The following is a 22,257-nucleotide window of genomic DNA, read 5'->3' as shown; positions in this document are numbered from 1 at the left end:
TGTAGTCCAAAGCTTCCTTCGCATCCGGGTTGATCAGTAGTTTGATCCATGTAGAACATTTGATAAACTTGCGGTTACTAATTTTTATTTCAGGGTGAAATAAACGAAAAGTAAATAGTACACAATTTCGAATATATGTATGCATGGTTTGTAATTAGTATTATCACGTACCTTGGCAAGTCTTAGTCCTGAAAAATTGAAGTATGACCACAATAGTTCTATCTTGATTATCTTTGTGGGCATATGAATCCATTTGTTCTGCAAATACTTCCCATAAAGTGCATTTAATTATATTTTTCATGAAATGTGCAATAAATTATTAAAAATATTTGTGGGTCCATTTGGATGGAGGGATTTGGAGGCGGATTTCAAATCCATAACAACAAATCACTTGCACTTGTTTGGATTGAAGGATTTGACAAGGAATTTCAAATCCACACTCTTATTTTTAGCTGTTTTTTGAGCAATTGTGGTGGATTTCAAATTACTCCAAATTTGGTCATTTCAAATTCCTTCCCCAAATCAAATCCCCCTCAAAATCCCTCCATCCAAATGGACCCTATAAAAATACATCTAAATGAAAATTGTAGTAAAAAGTTATAACATTTAAATTACTCTAAATCTTGCTGAATAATGTCCAAAAGTTTGGTGTTCTATCATTTTCTAGAGATCTCCTTTATCCTTCTCTACCACATGGCCATTTACCATGGCTAGCTTACACCTGAACCATCGAGGGTCACACTGCTCGTGCACATGAGATCTTGGAATAAACGGTCAGAGATAAAAATGTTTTATCTTTGCATGATTGGAAGTCAATATGATTGGGTCCAACATTAGTAATTTGGAATTATGAATGAGAATAAGAAAAGGAAAAGAATAGGCGAACATCTTAGTGGACTTTTTAAATCGGGAAGTTTCCAAATTTAGAAAGTGCACTGAATTAGGGTTTCCACTTTTAAAAAGTTCGAAATCTAGAATTGGCCCTCTTAATAACGAGGACATTATAATGACTCCGAAAAATGTAATTTTTATAATTTTCCGATCATTGAATTGAGAGAAACGAGCGAATGAAGAACTAACGAACTTAAGTTGTTGGGCCCGGTCCAACTTAAGCCCGTTAGGGCTTTTATGCAAGGCACTATAAATACTTGATTTGTAGGTCTTGCACACAATACAAGATACAACCCTAATTCAAAACCCTAGCCGCTCACATCTCTCTCTCGGCCGATCTCAACCCGCGGCCACCACCGCCGCCGCCGTCGCCAACTCACCGGAATCGGCCACCCCTTGGCCGATTGTCTTGGTAATTCTTTTCTCTTTTCGTTTCTTTCGTTTTATTCTAACTATTTCGTGTCTAGTGCCACGTTTTAGTAGATCAAAGTATACGAGGTGAAATCCGAGAGGAGGAAGATTGAAGAATCAAAGAATCGAGGAGCAGCCACCTAGCCAACGACGCACGCGCTCCCACGCGCCACCCGAAGACAGCGCGTGATCCTCACGCGCCGCCGTTGCTCACGCCGTCGCCGCTCCCGGATTGCACGGATTGGTTTCCGCGGTAATCTTGCTTCGTTTCGTGCGCCTACCTCACGCTTCAAGAGGTAAAGTTTCGAATCCGTAGTCATTCGATTTTGATTTAATTAAGATTAAATATGTATGTTCGTTCGTAGTATATTGTATGGATTTATATGTATTAAGTGATTACATGAAATTCGTAATTTACTGCGAGCATGTTAATTGATTTAATGCGAGGATGCTAATTGATTTAATGTCGATTAAATAATTCACATGTATGTTGTTTTTAATTTCGCTGGAACCGCAAAGGTACGCAGTTCATTGTTTACAATTATCGAGCATGTGATTATGTGATTTAAATTTGTTTAAATTCGCATAAAATTTTTGTTTTCCGCTGCGTACACGTGTCCGATTCCCAACATATAAAACATCCAAACATTAACAAAACATGTTTTAACATAATTAAACATAGTCTAACATAAATTGAACATAATTAAAATCTAATGAACTAGCTTAAATCTTCAAGGTTGACATTAGGATCAAGTCCATCATCACTCTCACTCTCATTATCATCACTTTCATCTTCCTCAACCATCTCCATACTTCTTTCCCTTTCTTCCCCTCCCCCATCTCTATCCATCTCAACAATATCATCTCCATCAGGATCAACACCTCCACCTCTTTTTGTAATCCATTCATCATCTGAATGTACTTCTTCGACATCGATCTCAATATTTCGGAACTTTTTATCTTTCAACGTTGAATTGTACATGATGTACACTAAATCATTCATTTTCTTTTGAAGCTATTTGCTTCTTTTTTTCGTATGGACCTATAATTAAGTCATAAAGTAAATATAAAAATTAAGGATGTTTAATAAAAATATTATAAATTATAATAAAATTAAAAAAATATTTTACCATCTCGAATGCACTCCAATTACGCTCACATCCCGAAGAACTACAAGTCAGACTAAGTATCTTTATAGCGAACTTTTGAAGTTCGGGACATCATCTCCATAAATATTCCACCAATCAGATGGATGTTTTTTTCTCAACAATGCTCTTGCATCTTCCCTAGAAAACATGCCTTGTGCGTGATGGAATACATCAAGTTGTGTAATGATGGTATGCCTTTCAAACCGATCATTTACCAACTTATCAGTTGAATCAAAAAGTACATTTTTAACCTCCCTATGATTAGCATTGAAAGTTGGACGATAATGAATCCTAGGGTTTAAATACTGGGTTGCTACATGCAATGGCCTATGGAGTTGATTATTCCACCTCTCATCAGTGATATTCCATATAGGCCTATATCTATAAAATTGCATAATAAAACTCAAGTCTTCATGAATAAAATAATAGATAAATTAATTAGAATTGTATGAAATTATTAATTTACCTTGATTTCACATTGTTGAAGTTATTTTGGATCTTTTCTTTTGCACAATCCATCTCCTCGTACAAGAATGGCATAGCAGGTTGCTCATCTGAATCCATCAGCCGTAATACCTTGATTAGTTGTAAGGCTGCCCTAAGACACGTCACAACATTACTCCAAAATTATTATCTAACACAATCTTTTGAACTTTCTTGCCTTTCTCCGAACGAGCATGTGTGCTTCCCTTCCAGCTTGATGAAGAAAATATTGTAATTAAAGAACCCTTATGTTCACTAAGGCAACCCAAAGTCAAATATGCAGTTGCAAACCGAGTAACAGCTGGCCGAATCAAATCTCTTCCTTTGGTGTGGTTTTTCATCGAAGAGATGAGACTTGGTCTATTGTAAATATATGTAGTGATCTTTCTACCTTTCCTTATTTTTACTCGGTGAGTTTGCAGCTTCTTCTCGAAATCCTCTAACATCAAGTCTATGCAATGGGCTGCACATGGTGTCCAAAATAAATTCTTCCTTTTCTCCATCAACAATGATCCAGCTGCTTTGTATGACGCAGCATTATCAGTAATCACTTGCACCACATTTTTTTCCCCAATCTTGTCCACAATTTTATCCAACATCTCAAAACCTTTTCAGCTGTTTTGGAAAAGGAAGATGTGTCGATTGACTCCAAAAAAACAGTTCCTTTAGGACTATTAACCGAGAAATTACATATCGATCTTCTCTTTCTGTCAGTCCAACCATCCGACATGATTGTGCATCCAATCTTACTCCATTCGTCCTTGTTGACATCAAGAAAATTGTCTATTTCCTTGACTTCTTCAGTAAAAAAAGTCTCTTAAATGTTGTGGTAAGAGGGACCCTCAAAACCTGGACAATTGTCGAGCTATCTCCTCACATGCTCTCTCAAACTCGGGATTTCTCACTGTGTTGAAAGGGATCTCACTCATATAAGACCATTTTGCTATTCGCTTGCATGCGCTTTTTCGCAAATCCTTCTTGAATAGTTGATTCATAGTTGTTTGGTACGAACCTGCTTTTTCTTTCCCCTTTGAAGCATGATCCATGAATCCCAAGTGTGTTTCATTCATCGAACCCGAGGTGTCACACAATTTCTTTTTTTTCTTCCCTTTAATCTCAGCAAGAGTTGCTAGATTCTCAATCATACGGGTCTTCACATCATCTAGCACACTTAAACATGCAATAACATTTTCCTTTGTACCAGCAAGATGATTCTTCAAACAATAGACATCTCCGGAAAACAATTTAGTACAATATTTGCATGGAGATCTCTTCGCATTATCGTCAATATCAATGCCATACTCCCACCCAATATCAGTCTACTTCCACTAGACTTCTTCGAATTACTCTTCTTTTCCATAGACACAATTGAAGAACTAGAAGCAACCCCCGACATATTAATAAGAATCTGAAAAATAACTAAAAATTTCTAAGTAAATATTTGATTACAAAGACGGGAAATTGTCGAAATTTAATTTGAAAAATAGTATTCCTTGCAAACAAACAGAGACAGAAGAAAGAAAAAAGAAAAAAAAACAAAAAAAACACTCACCACAAACAGAGACAGAAGAAAGAAAAAAAAAACAAAAAAAAAAAACACTCAAAACAATAACAGAGGCAGAAGAAAGAAAAAAGAAAAAAGAAAAAAAAAACACTCACCAATTACCAGCGTCGTCTCCTTCGCAGATGCGCCGCCGTACCATTGCCTTCTTTGTTGTCGCCTTCCCTCACTGTTCGCCGCCTCCCTTGGTAATGTTGGGTTTCGGGCACGCATACGCAGCGGAAAACAAAAATTTTATGCGAATTAAACGAGTTTAAATCACATAAGCACATGCCCGATAATATAATTCAATTAATTGCGTACCTTTGCGCTTCCAGCGAAATTAAAAACAATTTACATGCTAATAATTCAATCGAATTTAAATCAACTAACATGCTCGCGTTTAAACCAAATAACATGCTTACAATGATTTAATCGATTACACATAATCACATAAAATCATACGAAACAAACATGAAATAATAGTTTAAACATAATCGAATCGAAACTAGGGTTTCGCGTGTTTACCTCTTGAAGCGTGAGGTGAGGTAGAAGCGATTAATACGTCGTGATTACTACGGAAACCAATCCGTAGAATCGGGGCAGCAGCGGTGCAACGGCAGCAGCGGCGCGTGAGGTCACGGCGGCGCGTGTGATATACGCGCGGCTTCGGGGTGGCGCGTGGGGCAGCGTGCGGCTTCGGCTCGTGCGTTGCTCCTCGATTCTTTGATCTACGATCTTCCTCCTCTCGGATTTCACCTCGTATACTTCGATCTACTAAAACGTGGCACTAGACACGAAGTAGTTAGAATAAAACGGAAGAAAAAGAGAAGGAATAACGATACCGAAACAATCGGCCAACGAATGGCCGATTCCGATGGAGCTCCGGCGACGGCGGCGCGGTGGCCGAGGAGAGAGGGCCGAGAGAGAGAGAGGGGCTGAGCGGCTAGGGTTAGGGTTAGGTCTTGTGTGTTGTGCAAGGCCTATAAATCATGTATTTATAGTCCCTTGCACAAAACCCTAGCGGGCTTAAGTTGGATTGGGCCCAACAGCTTAAGTCCGTTAGTATCTTTACTTGCTCGTCTCTCTTAATTGAATGACCGAAAAATTGCAACGATTACATTTTCGGAATCATTATAACTTCCTCGTCATTACGAGTGCCATCTCTCATTTTCCAACTTTCCAAAAGTGGAAACCCTAGTTCAGTGGACTTTCTAAATTTGGAAACTTCCCGATTTAGAAAGTTCACTAACACGTTCGCCTATTCTTTTCCTTTTCTTATTCTCATTCATAATTCCAAATTACGAATGTTGGACTCAATCGTATTGACTTCCAATTATGCAAAGATAAACTATTTTATCTCTGACCGTTTATTCAAAGATCTCATGTGCACGAGCAGTGTGACCCTCGATGGTTCAGGTGTAAGCTAGCCGTGGGCCCACAACCCTTTGTGGTCAAAACTCGTCCCCTTCGAGTTACGATTAAGATGAAGCTCGTTTCACCTTAATCACCCAACGAATCAAGATTGGCGTCTAGCAACTACGCGTCATGATTCCCTAGATACAAATGAAGTGCCTGCAAGAACCTTCAGATATAGTTAACGTACAGTACGGTCCCTTCGATACATATGTCCCGATCGAACTAGAGGCATTGGTTCATCGAGACCTCTTTATATGTTCGATGACGGTGCGATCGTTCTAAGTGTTGTAATCCTTACGTGCATGACTTAGAGAATCGAATTCTCTAATCATCACTTAGTCAGCTCTGGCCAGAGACTTAGAATGATTACAAACTTTCAGAACACACAGGACATCCAAGACTATTCTAGCGATCGAATCCCCGACTACAATGCACAGACCTCCCACTAGATTTCGGACTGCACGAACACTGGCCCTTGGGATGGTCCTCGGTGGAACTCAGGGACAGGTCACGATACAGCTGGTCCTCTAGTGAAGTCACGGTGATGTCTAGGTCATAAGGACTAATGGTGTACAACTATACCATAGATATCTCTACTCGATTATTGGGAACCACTTAGAGATTTCTAGGGTGAGGGAGTTCAGTGAACTCGTCAACTTACGAGCACCCACTTATGCATGCCGATATCACAATACCGTTTACTGATGAGATGCATGCCAATATCACAATGCCGATCTCGGTAAAGGCTTCGTGAAGGGGTCTGCAACGTTCTCTTCCGAGGTGACTCGTTCTACCTTAACTTCACCTCTATCAATGATCTCTCGGATCACGTGATACTTCCTCAGAATATGCTTCGACTTCTGATGAGATCGCGGCTCCTTAGCTTGTGCCACGGCTCCGGTGTTATCACAGTACAACGGTACTGGATCACTAGCATCAGGAATGACATCCAACTCTTGGATGAACTTCCTTATCCAAGTCCCTTCTTTTGCAGCTTCGGACTCTGCAATGTATTCCGCTTCGGTAGTGGAATCGGCCGTCGTGCTTTGCTTGGAACTCTTCCAACACACTGCACCACCATTAAGCGTGAATATAAATCCAGAATTCGACTTTGAGTCGTCCACGTCCGATTGAAAACTAGAGTCAGTGAAACCCTCTAATTTCAACTCGGCACCCCCATAGACCAAAAATATATCCTTAGTTCTTCGCATGTACTTGAGGATATCTTTCACGGCTTTCCAGTGAGCCGGGCCGGGGTTAGACTGATATCTGCTTGTGACACTCACAGCATACGCAATATCGGGTCTTGTACATAGCATGCCATACATTATGCTTCCTATTGCAGAAGCATAAGGCGTCCTTTTCATCTCCTCGATTTCACTAGGTGTTTGGGGACACATAGATTTCGAGAGACGAACCCCATGGGACATTGGCAAGAATCCTTTCTTGGATTCTTCCATGCTAAACCGTTTCATAACGGTGTCTATGTACAGGCTTTGGGATAAGCCAAGCATTTTTCTTGCTCTATCTCTATAGATGCGTATTCCTAATACGTAAGATGCTTCTCCCAAATCCTTCATTGAGAAACGTGTGGACAACCATGCTTTCGTTTGTTGCAACATTCCTACGTCATTCCCAATGAGTAGAATGTCATCAACGTAAAGCACTAAAAATATCACTGCCCTCCCACTAACCTTCTTGTATACACAAGGTTCCTCCGGATTCTTCTCAAAATCAAACTCTTTGATAGTTGAGTCGAACCTAATGTTCCAACTTCGGGATGCTTGCTTCAATCTATAAATGGATCGCTAGAGCTTGCAAACCTATTGCTCACTTCCAGAAGATATGAAGCCTTCCGGCTGCGCCATGTAAATTTCTTCCTCAATATCTCCATTAAGGAAGGCGGTCTTCACATCCATTTGCCATATCTCGTAGTCGTACCACGCAGCTATGGCCAGCAAAATCCTAATGGACTTCAGCATCGCGACTGGCGAAAAGGTTTCCTCATAGTCAACGCCTTGCCTTTGAGTGTATCCTTTTGCTACCAATCTAGCTTTATAGGTCGACACCTTTCCATCAACTCCAATTTTCTTCTTATAGATCCACTTGCAGCCTATAGGAACAATTCCTTTGGGTGGATCTACCAAGGTCCATACCTTGTTGGAGTACATGGAGTCCATTTCGGATTTCATGGCAGTTAGCCAATGTCCCATGTCCGCATCCGATACGGCCTCATTGTATGTTCTTGGGTCTCGTCCAAGATCAACATGATCTTCATCATTCTCGAGGAGGAATAACCTATCGGGCATTTTCCGAACTCTTTCGGATCTACGTACCGTAGGTTCAGGAGGTATATTCGTGGTTTGTTGTATTGGTTCGATTACTTGTTCTTGCGCTTGAACTTCACTTTGTGGTTCTTGAACTACTTCAAGTTCTATCATGCTGCCCTTTCTATCGGATAGAAACTCCCTTTCCAAAAAGGTGGCATTTCTCGAAACAAACGTCTTTGCTTCTTTGACATAATAAAACTCGTATCCCATTGAGTCTTCAGGATACCCCACAAAATAGCACAAGTCGGATTTACTATCCAACTTATCTCCCACTAATCGCTTCACATAAGCGGGACAACCCCATATCCTAATATGTTTGTAATTGGGTTTCCGGGAATGCCAAAGTTCATAAGGTGTGGATTTAACTGCTTTGGTGTTAACTCTATTCAGCAAATACGCGGCAGTGCGGAGTGCATGACCCCACAAGTATGCCGGTAAGTTTGTGAACCCCATCATTGATCGAACCATATCTAATAAAGTTCGATTCCGACGTTCGGAGACTCCATTAAGTTGAGGAGTTCCCGGTGGAGTCCATTGGGATTGTATCCCATTTTCTTTTAGATAGTCAATGAACTCGATGCTCAAGTATTCTCCACCACGATCGGATCGCAGCTTCTTAATACTTCGTCCGAGTTGCTTTTCTACTTCATGTCTAAAATCTTTGAACCTTTCAAATGTTTCAGACTTGTACTTCATCAAGTACACATACCCATACCTAGAATAATCGTCGGTAAAGATGGCGAAGTAGTTATATCCACCCTTCGCACTAACACTTAGTGGACCACATACGTCTGTATGGATCAAATCCAAAAGACCCTCGGCTTGTTCCATTTTCCCTTTGTAGGGTGACTTGGTCATTTTCCCTTTAAGGCAAGATTCACAAGTTTGTAGTGATTTCACGTCCTCCAAAGAGAACAATCCTTCACTAACAAAATCGTTCATCCTTCTTAAAGAGACATGACCTAATCTAGCGTGCCAAAGTTGTGCGGGGTTTTGATCTATCTCCTTACGTTTTGCTGATATAACATTAATAGGTATTTCATTTGGATTTAGTTCATACAAGTTGTTTAATAGTCGTCCTTTGCAAATTAAATTCTCATTCTTTTGTATAATGCAAATCGAATTTCCAAAAACAAAAGTAAAACCTTCAATATCCAATACAGGAATAGAAATAAGGTTTCTAATGAGCGACGGAACAAATAAACAATCGTTCAAAACAATAGGAAAACTAGAATCCAAAACATTTAAGTAAATTGTGCCAATGGCTTCAGCAGCAACTCTTGCTCCATTCCCCATCCTTAGGTAGGTCTCACCCGCTCTAAGTCTTCGACTTCTTGTCATTAGCTGCAAATCATTGCACAAATGTGAGCCACAGCCCGTATCCAATACCCAAGAAGAAGAGTTGACAGACAAATTTACGTCAATGAAATACGTACCCTTTTCAGAACCTTTCTGCTTTAGGTAAGCCTTGCAGTTGCGGCGCCAATGTCCTTTCTTTCCACAGTGATGGCAAGCATCATCAACTTGTTTGCTAACCTTTGCTTTGGGGCCCCCACTACCTTCACCCACTTCGAACTTGCTGTTAGGGAAAAGAACTCTTTCCTTTCTCTTCTTTTGGAAAGAACTCTTCTTTCCAGAAGTAGCAGCAACGAGAACAGACTTCTCTTTCTTAATGGTGGACTCGAAGCTGACCAACATGTTCATTAACTCATCCAAGGGAGGATCTAGTTTGTTCATGTTGAAGTTCACTATGAACGATTCATAGGAACTAGGAAGTGACAACAGGATCAAATCCAACGAGAGCTCGGCCGGGAGGGTGACATCAAGATTCACTAGCTTTTCAAGGAGAGTGATCATTTTGAGACAGTGCTCGTGGACCGAAGTCCCTTCGCGCAGTCTCGCTGTGATCAACTCCTTTGTAGCAGCGTACCTCGATGCCCTAATATTCTCACTATACATGCTATCGAGATGAGCCTTTATATCGAAAGCATGCAAGTGAGACTCATATTTCCTCGCAAGCGCGGGCTCCATGGCGGCTATCATATAGCACCTAGCATGAGTGTCATCTTTCTTCCAAACTTCATAAGTTTCCTTTTGAGCATCAGTCGTTGTGGCAGGTATAGTGGCGGGAAGCCTCTCGTTCAAAACATAGAGACGACCCTCAACAGTTAGTACAAGCTTAAGACTACGCAACCAATCTAGGTAATTAGGGCCATTGAGTTTATTGTCGAGGATTGACATTATGGGATTCTTAGACATGATTATCTGAGACATATAGAGAAGAGGATTATTAGAGATTCGCGTTAAATGATTGTTACAATTAAATGTTTGGACTTGTGTTATTTAATTGTTCTCCCACTAATTTTATCGAGTTCCACTTCCCTCTAGTAGACAAACGAGAAAACTGATTTTTCTTAATGGGCTTTAGGTCCAATAGACAAATATAACCCGTAGTTAATCTAGCCCGATTATATTTGCCCAAAGGTAGATCACAATCAATCATATCCACAATATGACCCTAAATTAATTTTCCTCACACTTGATAATGACCTAAGTTAATCTCGCGAATATCAAAATCGTCGTGTGTCAAGTCTAACCTACCAATCAAAGATGCTCATAGAACTTGATTATGCCAAACTAATGCAGTCCCTAGTTAATCTAGCCGACCACGTTAATCCAACATAACCCTTTTCTATGGCTACCTTCATCGCTATGTCAATTGAATTACAGCTTACTCCACCATAGCACTCCCCGCTAACACGGCTTACTGCACTACAGTGAAGGGCTACACATAATCCAACCGTTGGCAGAAGGAAAGAAATAACTCAACAGATTGGGTATTTCTTTATAGCTTGAAATGATTCTTAATTGAATTAAGAATGAGAGATTTTATTTAAAAGTTTTATCTCATCAGAAGGTTTTGGATTGGTCTATGTGATTCCTACATCTATGTTCTCTAAAGGTATATGGAAGCGCATATTGTCCTAAGAGGAACATACGACCTAATTACATAATTAATTACATTAATTAATTATTGAGTTTTTCAAAATAATTATAGAACCTCAACTAGCATAAATCATTCAAATAATGTTGAGGTACTACTAATTAAGTTGAATATATAATCAATATTATATATGTGTTCCATTAATTGAAATCAATTTAACAATTTAAATTAATTAATTAATCTAACACCTATTTACTAAAATAGATGATTGTCGATCCAATTATCTAATTGGGATTAATTGAAAATAATTTTCCAAAAATTAAAATCAATTTGTTTTAAGTTTAATTTTAGAAATCTGAAATATTTTTTTTTTTTTTTTTTTTTTTTTTTTTTTTTTTTTTTTAATTTTTCAGTGAACCGGTTCGGCCCAACCGGTCTGACCGGTTCGGACCGAAGCGGTCCGGTTCTGCCCGGTCCAGCTGACCCAAATCAGTGGGCCGGGTCAGTCGGACCGAGAACCGGTCTGACCGACCCGAATCCACGTGGATTCGGTCAACTAGATCGCACACAACCATCGAACCGGCCGGTTCGACCGGTTCGATCCGAACATTTAAAAAACCGACATTTTAAAACAATTTCAGATCCGAATTTCCAATTTTAAACAATTTTAAAGCTGGAAATATTCTAAACAATATTTCAAAAATATTTTAAACTTACGAAAACTCCCAATTACATAACACGACAATCGCTACTTTAATAAATCGAACATGCATATTAAAACGAAACGCAATTAATTGCGCAACGAGCTCTGATACCACTGTTGGGTTTCGGGCACGCATACGCAGCGGAAAACAAAAATTTTATGCGAATTAAACGAGTTTAAATCACATAAGCACATGCCCGATAATATAATTCAATTAATTGCGTACCTTTGCGCTTCCAGCGAAATTAAAAACAATTTACATGCTAATAATTCAATCGAATTTAAATCAACTAACATGCTCGCGTTTAAACCAAATAACATGCTTACAATGATTTAATCGATTACACATAATCACATAAAATCATACGAAACAAACATGAAATAATAGTTTAAACATAATCGAATCGAAACTAGGGTTTCGCGTGTTTACCTCTTGAAGCGTGAGGTAGAAGCGATTAATACGTCGTGATTACTACGGAAACCAATCCGTAGAATCGGGGCAGCAGCGGTGCAACGGCAGCAGCGGCGCGTGAGGTCACGGCGGCGCGTGTGATATACGCGCGGCTTCGGGGCGGCGCGTGGGGCAGCGTGCGGCTTCGGCTCGTGCGTTGCTCCTCGATTCTTTGATCTACGATCTTCCTCCTCTCGGATTTCACCTCGTATACTTCGATCTACTAAAACGTGGCACTAGACACGAAGTAGTTAGAATAAAACGGAAGAAAAAGAGAAGGAATAACGATACCGAAACAATCGGCCAACGAATGGCCGATTCCGATGGAGCTCCGGCGACGGCGGCGCGGTGGCCGAGGAGAGAGGGCCGAGAGAGAGAGAGGGGCTGAGCGGCTAGGGTTAGGGTTAGGTCTTGTGTGTTGTGCAAGGCCTATAAATCATGTATTTATAGTCCCTTGCACAAAACCCTAGCGGGCTTAAGTTGGATTGGGCCCAACAGCTTAAGTCCGTTAGTATCTTTACTTGCTCGTCTCTCTTAATTGAATGACCGAAAAATTGCAACGATTACATTTTCGGAATCATTATAACTTCCTCGTCATTACGAGTGCCATCTCTCATTTTCCAACTTTCCAAAAGTGGAAACCCTAGTTCAGTGGACTTTCTAAATTTGGAAACTTCCCGATTTAGAAAGTTCACTAACACGTTCGCCTATTCTTTTCCTTTTCTTATTCTCATTCATAATTCCATATTACGAATGTTGGACTCAATCGTATTGACTTCCAATTATGCAAAGATAAACTATTTTATCTCTGACCGTTTATTCAAAGATCTCATGTGCACGAGCAGTGTGACCCTCGATGGTTCAGGTGTAAGCTAGCCGTGGGCCCACAACCCTTTGTGGTCAAAACTCGTCCCCTTCGAGTTACGATTAAGATGAAGCTCGTTTCACCTTAATCACCCAACGAATCAAGATTGGCGTCTAGCAACTACGCGTCATGATTCCCTAGATACAAATGAAGTGCCTGCAAGAACCTTCAGATATAGTTAACGTACAGTACGGTCCCTTCGATACATATGTCCCGATCGAACTAGAGGCATTGGTTCATCGAGACCTCTTTATATGTTCGATGACGGTGCGATCGTTCTAAGTGTTGTAATCCTTACGTGCATGACTTAGAGAATCGAATTCTCTAATCATCACTTAGTCAGCTCTGGCCAGAGACTTAGAATGATTACAAACTTTCAGAACACACAGGACATCCAAGACTATTCTAGCGATCGAATCCCCGACTACAATGCACAGACCTCCCACTAGATTTCGGACTGCACGAACACTGGCCCTTGGGATGGTCCTCGGTGGAACTCAGGGACAGGTCACGATACAGCTGGTCCTCTAGTGAAGTCACGGTGATGTCTAGGTCATAAGGACTAATGGTGTACAACTATACCATAGATATCTCTACTCGATTATTGGGAACCACTTAGAGATTTCTAGGGTGAGGGAGTTCAGTGAACTCGTCAACTTACGAGCACCCACTTATGCATGCCGATATCACAATACCGTTTACTGATGAGATGCAGTACACATACACTAAGTGCTAGTCTTAATGGGAAAGGCCGATATCCTCATTAGTGGCGTAACCCTTCGACTAGGAACATGTTTAACAGTTATAATACTCAAGTAAATATCTCACGATCCTAACGATCAATTACTAGTACTTGTAATAACTGTAAGGACTATATCTATGCTTGTGACAAAGGGACAAAGATATAGAATGCCAATGTGTTTTATCATTAATACGAATAAAGGTTCGTTTATTACAATAATAAATACGAAAGACCACAGCCACAGGTTGGCTTGTTGGTCACCTACTCTAACAGGTAACTCACAGACACGGCTTGTTTTTTCTCTTAAGAGATGAAAAATGTTTTCTTCCCGTTCACGAATGTTTTAGGGCAAAATCAAGTTGGGCCTATAAAATTATTGATTTACTTGCTATTGGGCTTAATATTTTTAGTTAAATATTGAGTGTTTTGGGCCCAAACTCAAAATTTCAGCCCAAACTGAGACATAACAAAAATGCAAATAACATGTGTCCCGTTAAATAATAAAAGCTAGAAAAAGAACTACAACCCACAAATACCCGAAAAAATAACACTACAACCGAAATATTCCTTGAAGATACAACCGACACATTCCAAGAAGATATATAAAGTACAAAAGTTCCGGGAGGTCCAAAAAACGACAAGTAGAAAATAATGTTCGATTTACCTCGTGCAATATTAAAAATTACATAAATTAGGTTCAGAAACTTCAAACAGGATTCTAATGGATATTTCCCATTGTTCTTCCTAGGTGGTTTTCGTAAATGGGGCCGTGAATGCAAATTCAAAAGATAAATGTGGTCTTTTTAAGGTTTCTATCGCGATTCGCAAGACAAAAATGGATTTGGTAGAGATTGCATCAATAGTGGGGATCGGGGGAAATATAGGTGGAAATTATTTCACGATTTTCCTTAGGGAATCTCTAACTGAGTCTCCAAATTCTGTTTTGGAGACCCATATGGTGACTCGGTACAATTTCACAGTCTCTAAAAAAAATATTCCACAATGGAGGACTCTATAATTTTGAGTCTCTAAATCATGTTATGGATTATTTTATGTAGTAATTTGATTAGGGCTCAAAATTTTATTCATATACGAGATTGTAGATAATTATATTTTATTTTAACAATCTTAATTATTTTTAGAGTTAACTGCAAAAAATCCCCTAAACTTTGGACGTTTTTGCGCTTTACCCCCTGAACGGAAAAAAGTTGCACGAGCATACTTGAACTTGTTAAATTGTTGCACCGATGATTAAAAAATCCATTTATAGCAAAATCCTTGCCTGAATTGCACACGTGCAACTCACACGTGAAAATAAAGGGCTAATTTCGTCAATTCACAAGACTTTCAGATAAAAGAATAAAAAAATAAACTAAAAATACATCTCCCAAATAAAAACTCAGAGAGAGAAACAAATTCTTCAGAGGTTTTAGAAAAAATGGCGAAGTCGTGCAAAGGTCTGGCTACGGAACTCGTCAAATGCCTCAGCGAATCCGATTGCGTCAAGGTACAACGAACGAAACCTTTGTGATTTCTCTTCTTTAATTTCATCATTTTTTTTAATTGGTGAGACGAGATTGGCTAATTGGAAATGTGTAATCGAGATTTGAACTGAATTCATTGGAAATGTAGGTATATTTTGCAATTGGGGACTTTTGTATTGTAGAATTGAGTGATTTAAATCATGATTTTTTTTGATGAATTGATGTAGGTAGAGAATCGGCCGTATGGAGAATGTGCGAAAGAGAAGAGCCCACACATTTCCAGCGAGTGTGTGGGGCTTAGAGAAACCTATTTCAACTGCAAGAGAGACCAGGCATGTTTTTTTCCTCTCTATTTTCTTATTATTATGTGTGTGTGTGTGTGTGTGTGTGCAGTGGCGAATCCAGGATTTTAATTAAGGGTGTTTGAAATATAATAACAAAAAAATATATAAATAATACACATGGAATTTTTTTTAAAAATACTACCGTTTTTTTTAAAAATACTACCGTTTTAATATACAAATAAAAAGTTCTAAAATATTTTTCGACGTGGTCCCATTTCTTGGAAAAAAGTCATCACTTCGTCGACACTAACATTATCTAATATATCCTTTTCAATGTACGACACCAAAATATCATTCAACAATTGATCCCCCATACGATTGCGTAGTTCTGACTTGACAATCTTCATTGCAGAAAATACCCTTTCCACTGATGCGGTTGCAACCGGCAAAATTAACGACAACTTCAATAGCAAATACACCGATGGATAAGTAATATTTTTTCTCTTTGCAACCAACTTCTCAGCAAGCCTACTAGCCCCCACCATATTTGAAAAGTCTTGATCACTTCTAACATCTCTAATAAAATTTTCAAGTTGATTTTCAAGAACGATAAGACCACAATCATCAAACTCGCTTGGATAAAATCCAGCTAATTTCACCAAAGCATTTGTATCAAAAGCAGAGAACGAATTACTTGGATCAAAACACGATATCAAACTAAGTAACTCCGTATTGGTATTATCAAAACGATCGTTCAACTCTGAAAGTTGAAGATCTATGACTGTGTAAAGCACCTCAATTTGATAATGATTCAAGTTTGTAATTTGTGTACCTCTCCGGGATATTCTGCCATCTCTTGAGTAAAGTAGAAAATTATCATCCATGTTTGGGACAAGAATGTCATGCTCAACACAAAAGTCTGAAGTTTGTTGCAACAATTTGCCCCAACCATCTTCTCTCAATTCTTGCAGTCGATCTTTAGCAAAAGTAACAAGCTTCATGGCATTAGCAAGGTCTTGGTCTTTTTTTTGCAATGCTTGTGATAAATCATTTGTGATTCCCAAGACTGATCTCATTAAGTGCAAAACAAAGGTAAACTCAAAACACTCAATATTTCTTAAAAGAATTGTGGCTTGTCCACAATGAGCAACATCATCACCATTATTTGCTAAATACTCTAGTACATCAACCACCGACGAGAACAACTTAATCATACTCAAAATTGTGAAATAATATGAATTCCAACGTGTATCTCCCGGCCTTTTTAAAGTGGCTTCTTGATTCAAACCACTACCCGTTACAAAATTATCAAAAGAAATCTTTTCGCACAGTTTTTCAAATTGTTTCTCCCGAAGCAACTCTTGACGTTTACAAGAACCTCCAATAATATTTGCTAACATTGCAAGAGAACCAAAAAACTCACATAATTGCTTGTTCTTCTTAGTAATTTGCACAAGAGCCAACTGAAGTTGATGAGCAAAACAATGGACATAAAAAGCAGACCTGTTTTCTTTCAATATTAAACTCTTCAAACCATTAAACTCTCCTTGCATGTTACTAGCTCCATCATAACCTTGGCCACGCACACGTGACAAGCTCAAGCCAAATGTCGTAAGAAGAGACTCAAGAGAAACTTTCAGACATCGTGCAGTAGTGTTTGGAACATGAACAACGCCAATAAAACGTTCAATAATTTTCCCTTCACCGTTCACATAACGTAAAGCAACGGCCATTTGTTCTTTAATGGAAACATCACGTGCCTCGTCAACTAGTAAAGCAAAGAAATCATCACCAATGTCACAAAGAATAGCCTTCAAGACAAAATGGGCAAATGAACTGATAATTTGGTTTTGAATATTTGGTGCTTTCATTATGCAATTTCCCGGAGAGTTATCCAAAACAACTCGATTAATTTCATCGTTGTCTTCCGCCATAACCTTGATAAGCTCAACAAAATTACCTTTATTTAGCGACTCATTTGATTCATCATGCCCCCGCAATGCAAGTCCTTGCCGTAAGAGATATCTTATGGCTTTAGTCGTTGTACGCAACCGAATGTAATACTCACGTTTAGATTCTTTAGTTTTGTTCGCAAGAGGAACATCTATGTGACATTTATTATTAATTTAATCTTGACAAGCCATGTAGCAATGATGATGAACGCTATCATGATTTCCCTCGTGTGTTCTCAAACTCTTTTTCTTGTGCCAATTCTTATAACCTTCACCAACAAATTTATCACCACCCCCTTTTGCACTATCGCCAACCTTAAAAAGATAGCAACATAAGCAAAATACCTCATCTTTACTTTCACTATATTCCAACCAACTACCAAATTCATTGTACCAATCCGCACTAAATCTACGTTCTTGTCCATATAAAGTAGATTGAGGAAATGTATGGAGTCGAGGTTGACAAGGACCTTTTTGCAAGTAAGCTCTCCGGATAGTTTCAAGCTCTTTTGAAGTCTTAGCAAGAACACTAATAGGCAATCTTAATCCCGGGTCGGCCTCAATAGTGTTCACATTAACTTCTATTTGCAATTGAGAGTGAATACCTTGAACTTGTTCTTCTTGGACGATATCATTAGTTGGCCTTCCAATATTCACATTATCATTTGATGTTGATGGTTCTTCTAGCCGAGAGCGTTTTGTCTTTGTCACAAATCGATCTAGTTTCTGAAAATAAATATAATTAGATAAAAATAGAAGTTTTTATAATAATTAAAAATGGATGGAATCCCTACATAATGTGGTGCACGTGCAAAGTGCATATATCCAACTAAAAGGATATATGGGGTGGATTGGTGGCGGAAATCATGTGTTGTTTGATCGGAGTTGACGAAGGGAGAAGGAAACCAAACCACGATCGTTTGATCAGAGTTGGATTGGTGGCGGAAATCATGTGTTGTTTGATCGGAGTTGACGAAGGGAGAAGGAAACCAAACCACGATCGTTTTTTTTTTCCAACTTTTTGGTGAAGCGTTTGTGTTCTCTTTTTTTATATTTTGTTACTGGAGTCAAAAGTGAAAAACAGAGGAAAAAGCCTTCTGGAAAATGGCCTCTGTTTGTGGGTAAGGTTATATTAATTTTTACTAAATTTCAATTTAACCCCCCATTAGTTATAAATATAAAAAAAACCCAAAAATTATTATAAAATTTTTTTTTTTTTTTTTAAATCCAAGGGTGTGCAACTGCACACCTAGGACTATGCTACATACGCCACTGTGTGTGTGTTTCCCGAAATCACTACGAAAAAGGGGAAGAAATTCTACACTTGAAAGCTGTGAACAAATTATTATGAATTTTCGATATGAATTCATTGGAGATTAGGGATTTTTCATATTGAATTTTTAGTAATTTTATATGATAATTTCAGGTGGTGGTGCGGCGGTGGAGATGATGGTGGTGCGGCGGCGGAGATGGAGAGAGATGGTGGTGCGGCAGCAGTGGAGAGAGATGGTGCGGCGGCAGTGGAGAGAGATGGTGGTGCGGCGCCGGTGGAGAGATGGTGGTGGCGGTGGTGTGAAAAATCTTCCCCTGTTTTGCAGCAAGAGGGACGAAGAAGATGGCTGGGCTTTTTTTCTTTTTCTTTTTTTATTTTTTCTTTTTTTTTTCTTTTTCTTTTCTCCTTTTTTTTATTCTTTTATTTGAAAGTCTTGTGAATTGACGAAATTGCCCCTTCATTTTCACGTGTGAGTTGCACGTGTGCAATTCAGGCAGGAATTTTGCTATTAATGGATTTTTTAATCATCGGTGCAACAATTTAACAAGTTCAGGTATGCCCGTGCAACTTTTTTCCTTTCAGGGGTAAAGCGCAAAAACGTCCAAAGTTTAGGGGATTTTTTGCAGTTAACCCTTATTTTTAAAACACATTTCCATCCAAAAAACGAAAAATTCTGAAGATATAAGAAATCTTGAACTACAATATAAGCTCGACATAAAATTGTATCTTCTTCGGGTAAAAGATTACGGCCCTTTTACTTCCTTCACCATCTTCCATTGCTATACAATAAATAATTTCAACAATATAAGCACAATTATAGATTAAAATACATTAATAAAATGAAATAAACCACAATAATAAATATAAAATAAACACACTAAAAATAAAAGAAAAAATAAGTGAAAAAAGAAAGAAAAAAAAAAAAAAAAAAAAAAAAAAAAAAAAAAAAAAAAAACAAAAACCCATAATTATAGCTCAACCCACTATCTTGCTTAATCCCCCACCGCCACCCCACCCCCAATTCCCTAATTTATTCACCACATACGTTTTGTAGAAAGAAAGAAAGAAGAAGAAAAAAATTAGCTGCTCCCAAATTTCTCTCGCACCGCCTGCCCCAACCTTCACCTTTCAACATCACAAACCAAAACATAATTTATCTCTCCAATTAAAAACCTCACCCCATCCTCAAAGAAAAAAAAAATTCCTTCTCTCTCAATTTTCTCGTAACATCTGAAAAAAAAAAGGAAAAAAAAATAGACTCACTGATTTTTTGACAATGAAGAAAAATTGAAGGAGATGAATGAAGAACGTGAAACCCAATCAGTTATTTATGCATTTCATCTTTTTTTCTTCCCATTGAAGCCCAACGTCATATTCCTATGTTGATTAAGTTTTTCAATTTTCAATTCAGAATTTATGCTTTGATGATTTGAGTTCTACAATTTACAGCCCATTCGTTATGGGTCCCAGCAAATTTGGGTCTTCAAACACAATACTATATTTAGAAAAAATTTAGAGACTTTGGCAAAGTCTCTAAATATAGAGACCATCTAGAGCCTTATTGGTGTTGGCATTTTTGTGAAAGTTCTATAATATGCTTCCCAATAGTTTGGAGACTCCATTAGGGATGCCCTTATAGTCAAAGCAGTGATCTTGGATAGGGCTGGTGGGCTATATATATTAATTGTGTTATAGGGGGTGGTATTACCTAAATCTTTTCACTTAGAGGGTATCCGATATTTAGACATTTCACATGAGAGTCTGTGCAATTAATGTTGCAAATCGATGCACTTATACTCAACGGAAACAAAAAATAATTACATAAAAGAGTTCATGTTATTTAAACATACGCGCACATAGATTAATTATGTACCTTAATCGCTCTCGCGAGAACAAGCATACATATTAATTTTTAATTTAAAATTAAATTACTACTAACAAATTGAAACAATTTATACAAAGTCATACAATCATTCAAATCAAATATTTCACATATATCAAGCCATCAACAAAATTATGTTTATTATCGAGCCACCGAAGAAGGATGGAAGTTGGAGAATGTATGGTTATTGTCGAGCCATCAAAAAAATTATGGTAAAGTATCAATACCCACATTCATCGATTAGACGGCATGCTGGATGAACTATGTGGCTATTTTCTAAAATTGATTGGAAAAGTGGTTATCACCAAATTCACATGAAAGACGGAGATGAATGAAAATTGCAGTAAAAGTAAGTATGCATTGTATGAATGGTTAGTGATGTCTTTTGGTTTTACTAATCCACCTAGTACATTTATGCCACTTAAGAATCATGTCTTGCAAGCCTACATAGGAAAATTTGTTGTTATTTACTTTGATGATATCTTAGTTTACTGTATAAACTTTCATGATCATATTGAACATCTAAGGTGTGCATTGGAGTCATTGAGGCGTGAACACCTATATGTTAACCTAAAGAAGTGTGATTTTTGCCAAAATAGAATTGTTTTCCTTCGTTAAGTTTAGGGGCGTCGAAGTGTACGAGAAGACGGTTAAGGCTATTCGTGAATGGCATGCACCCACAACCGCATCCGAGTTAAGGAGTTTCCATGGCCTAGCTGGATTTTATGGAGATTTGTGCCAAACTTTAGCATAATTGCAGCTCCTTGGACCGAGGTGATCAAGAAGGAGGTCGGCTTCAACTGGAGAAAAGCTCAAGAAAAGGCATTTTACACTTTGAAAGATGAGAAAAGTTCCGCTCCTTTATTACTTTTACCGGATTTTTATAAAACTGTTGAAATCGAATGTGATGTTTCTCGTATTATAAGTATCGGTGCAGTGCTTATGCAAGACATACATATCGCTTATTTCAGCGAGAAGCTCAATGGTGAAGCTTTGAAATACTCGTCTTATGACAAAGAGCTCTACGTGTTGGTGCGAGCATTGAAGACTTGGCAACATGACTTGTGTTCTAAGGAGTTCGTAATCCACACGGATCACGAATCATTAAAACGTCTTAAGGGCCAAGGCAAGCTGAACCGAAGACATTTTCGATGGGTGGTTCTTATCAAGATGTTTCCTTTTTATGATACAGTACAAATAATGTAAAGACAATGTAGTGGCTGATGCACTATCTCACAGTATGGTACTCGTTTCAACCCTAGTGTTAAGTTCTTAGATTTTGAGTATATTTTGAGTATATTAAAGCGAGATGTTGAGATGGTTTTTATCCCAATATATTGACTTTGTTATCTTTACTTTAATGTAGAAACGTTCTCGTGGTGGAAGAAAAGAAATGTAATAGTTAAATTTTGTTCACTAATTGAGAAATCAATAAGAAAGAAAATACAACCGCCC

At 38.4% G+C, this 22,257-nt stretch overlaps 1 protein-coding gene and 1 pseudogene across 1 annotated transcript; one reads left to right on the top strand and one right to left on the bottom strand.

Annotated features, from left to right (window-relative positions):
- Positions 1-2,020: 2,020 nt before the first annotated feature.
- Positions 2,021-4,707, bottom strand: LOC148767040 (uncharacterized; annotated as a pseudogene).
- A 10,365-nt stretch (positions 4,708-15,072) lies between these two features.
- Positions 15,073-19,444, top strand: LOC105971099 (cytochrome c oxidase assembly factor 5-like). Its single transcript, XM_088825737.1, has 3 exons — positions 15,073-15,434; positions 15,639-15,743; positions 19,074-19,444. Exons 1-3 carry the CDS (start codon positions 15,366-15,368, stop codon positions 19,095-19,097), a joined length of 198 nt encoding a protein of 65 aa, XP_088681863.1. The 5' UTR covers positions 15,073-15,365; the 3' UTR covers positions 19,098-19,444.
- Positions 19,445-22,257: the final 2,813 nt, after the last annotated feature.

This window comes from Erythranthe guttata, chromosome 11 (genome assembly GCF_056151865.1).
Source record: "Erythranthe guttata isolate IM_541 chromosome 11, IM_541, whole genome shotgun sequence".
Lineage (NCBI taxonomy): Eukaryota > Viridiplantae > Streptophyta > Magnoliopsida > Lamiales > Phrymaceae > Erythranthe > Erythranthe guttata.
Note: the sequence above shows the minus strand (reverse complement) of the source record. Positions and strands in the feature narration are given on the sequence as shown.

Bases quoted from the DNA above. Each gene is read 5' to 3' on its own strand.
- LOC105971099 (XM_088825737.1), top strand. From the start codon at position 15,366: ATGGCGAAGTCGTGCAAAGGTCTGGCTACGGAACTCGTCAAATGCCTC. The intron at 15,435-15,638 runs GTACAACGAACG...GAATTGATGTAG, and splicing joins GCGAATCCGATTGCGTCAAG to GTAGAGAATCGGCCGTATGG. The intron at 15,744-19,073 runs GCATGTTTTTTT...TGATAATTTCAG, and splicing joins TCAACTGCAAGAGAGACCAG to GTGGTGGTGCGGCGGTGGAG.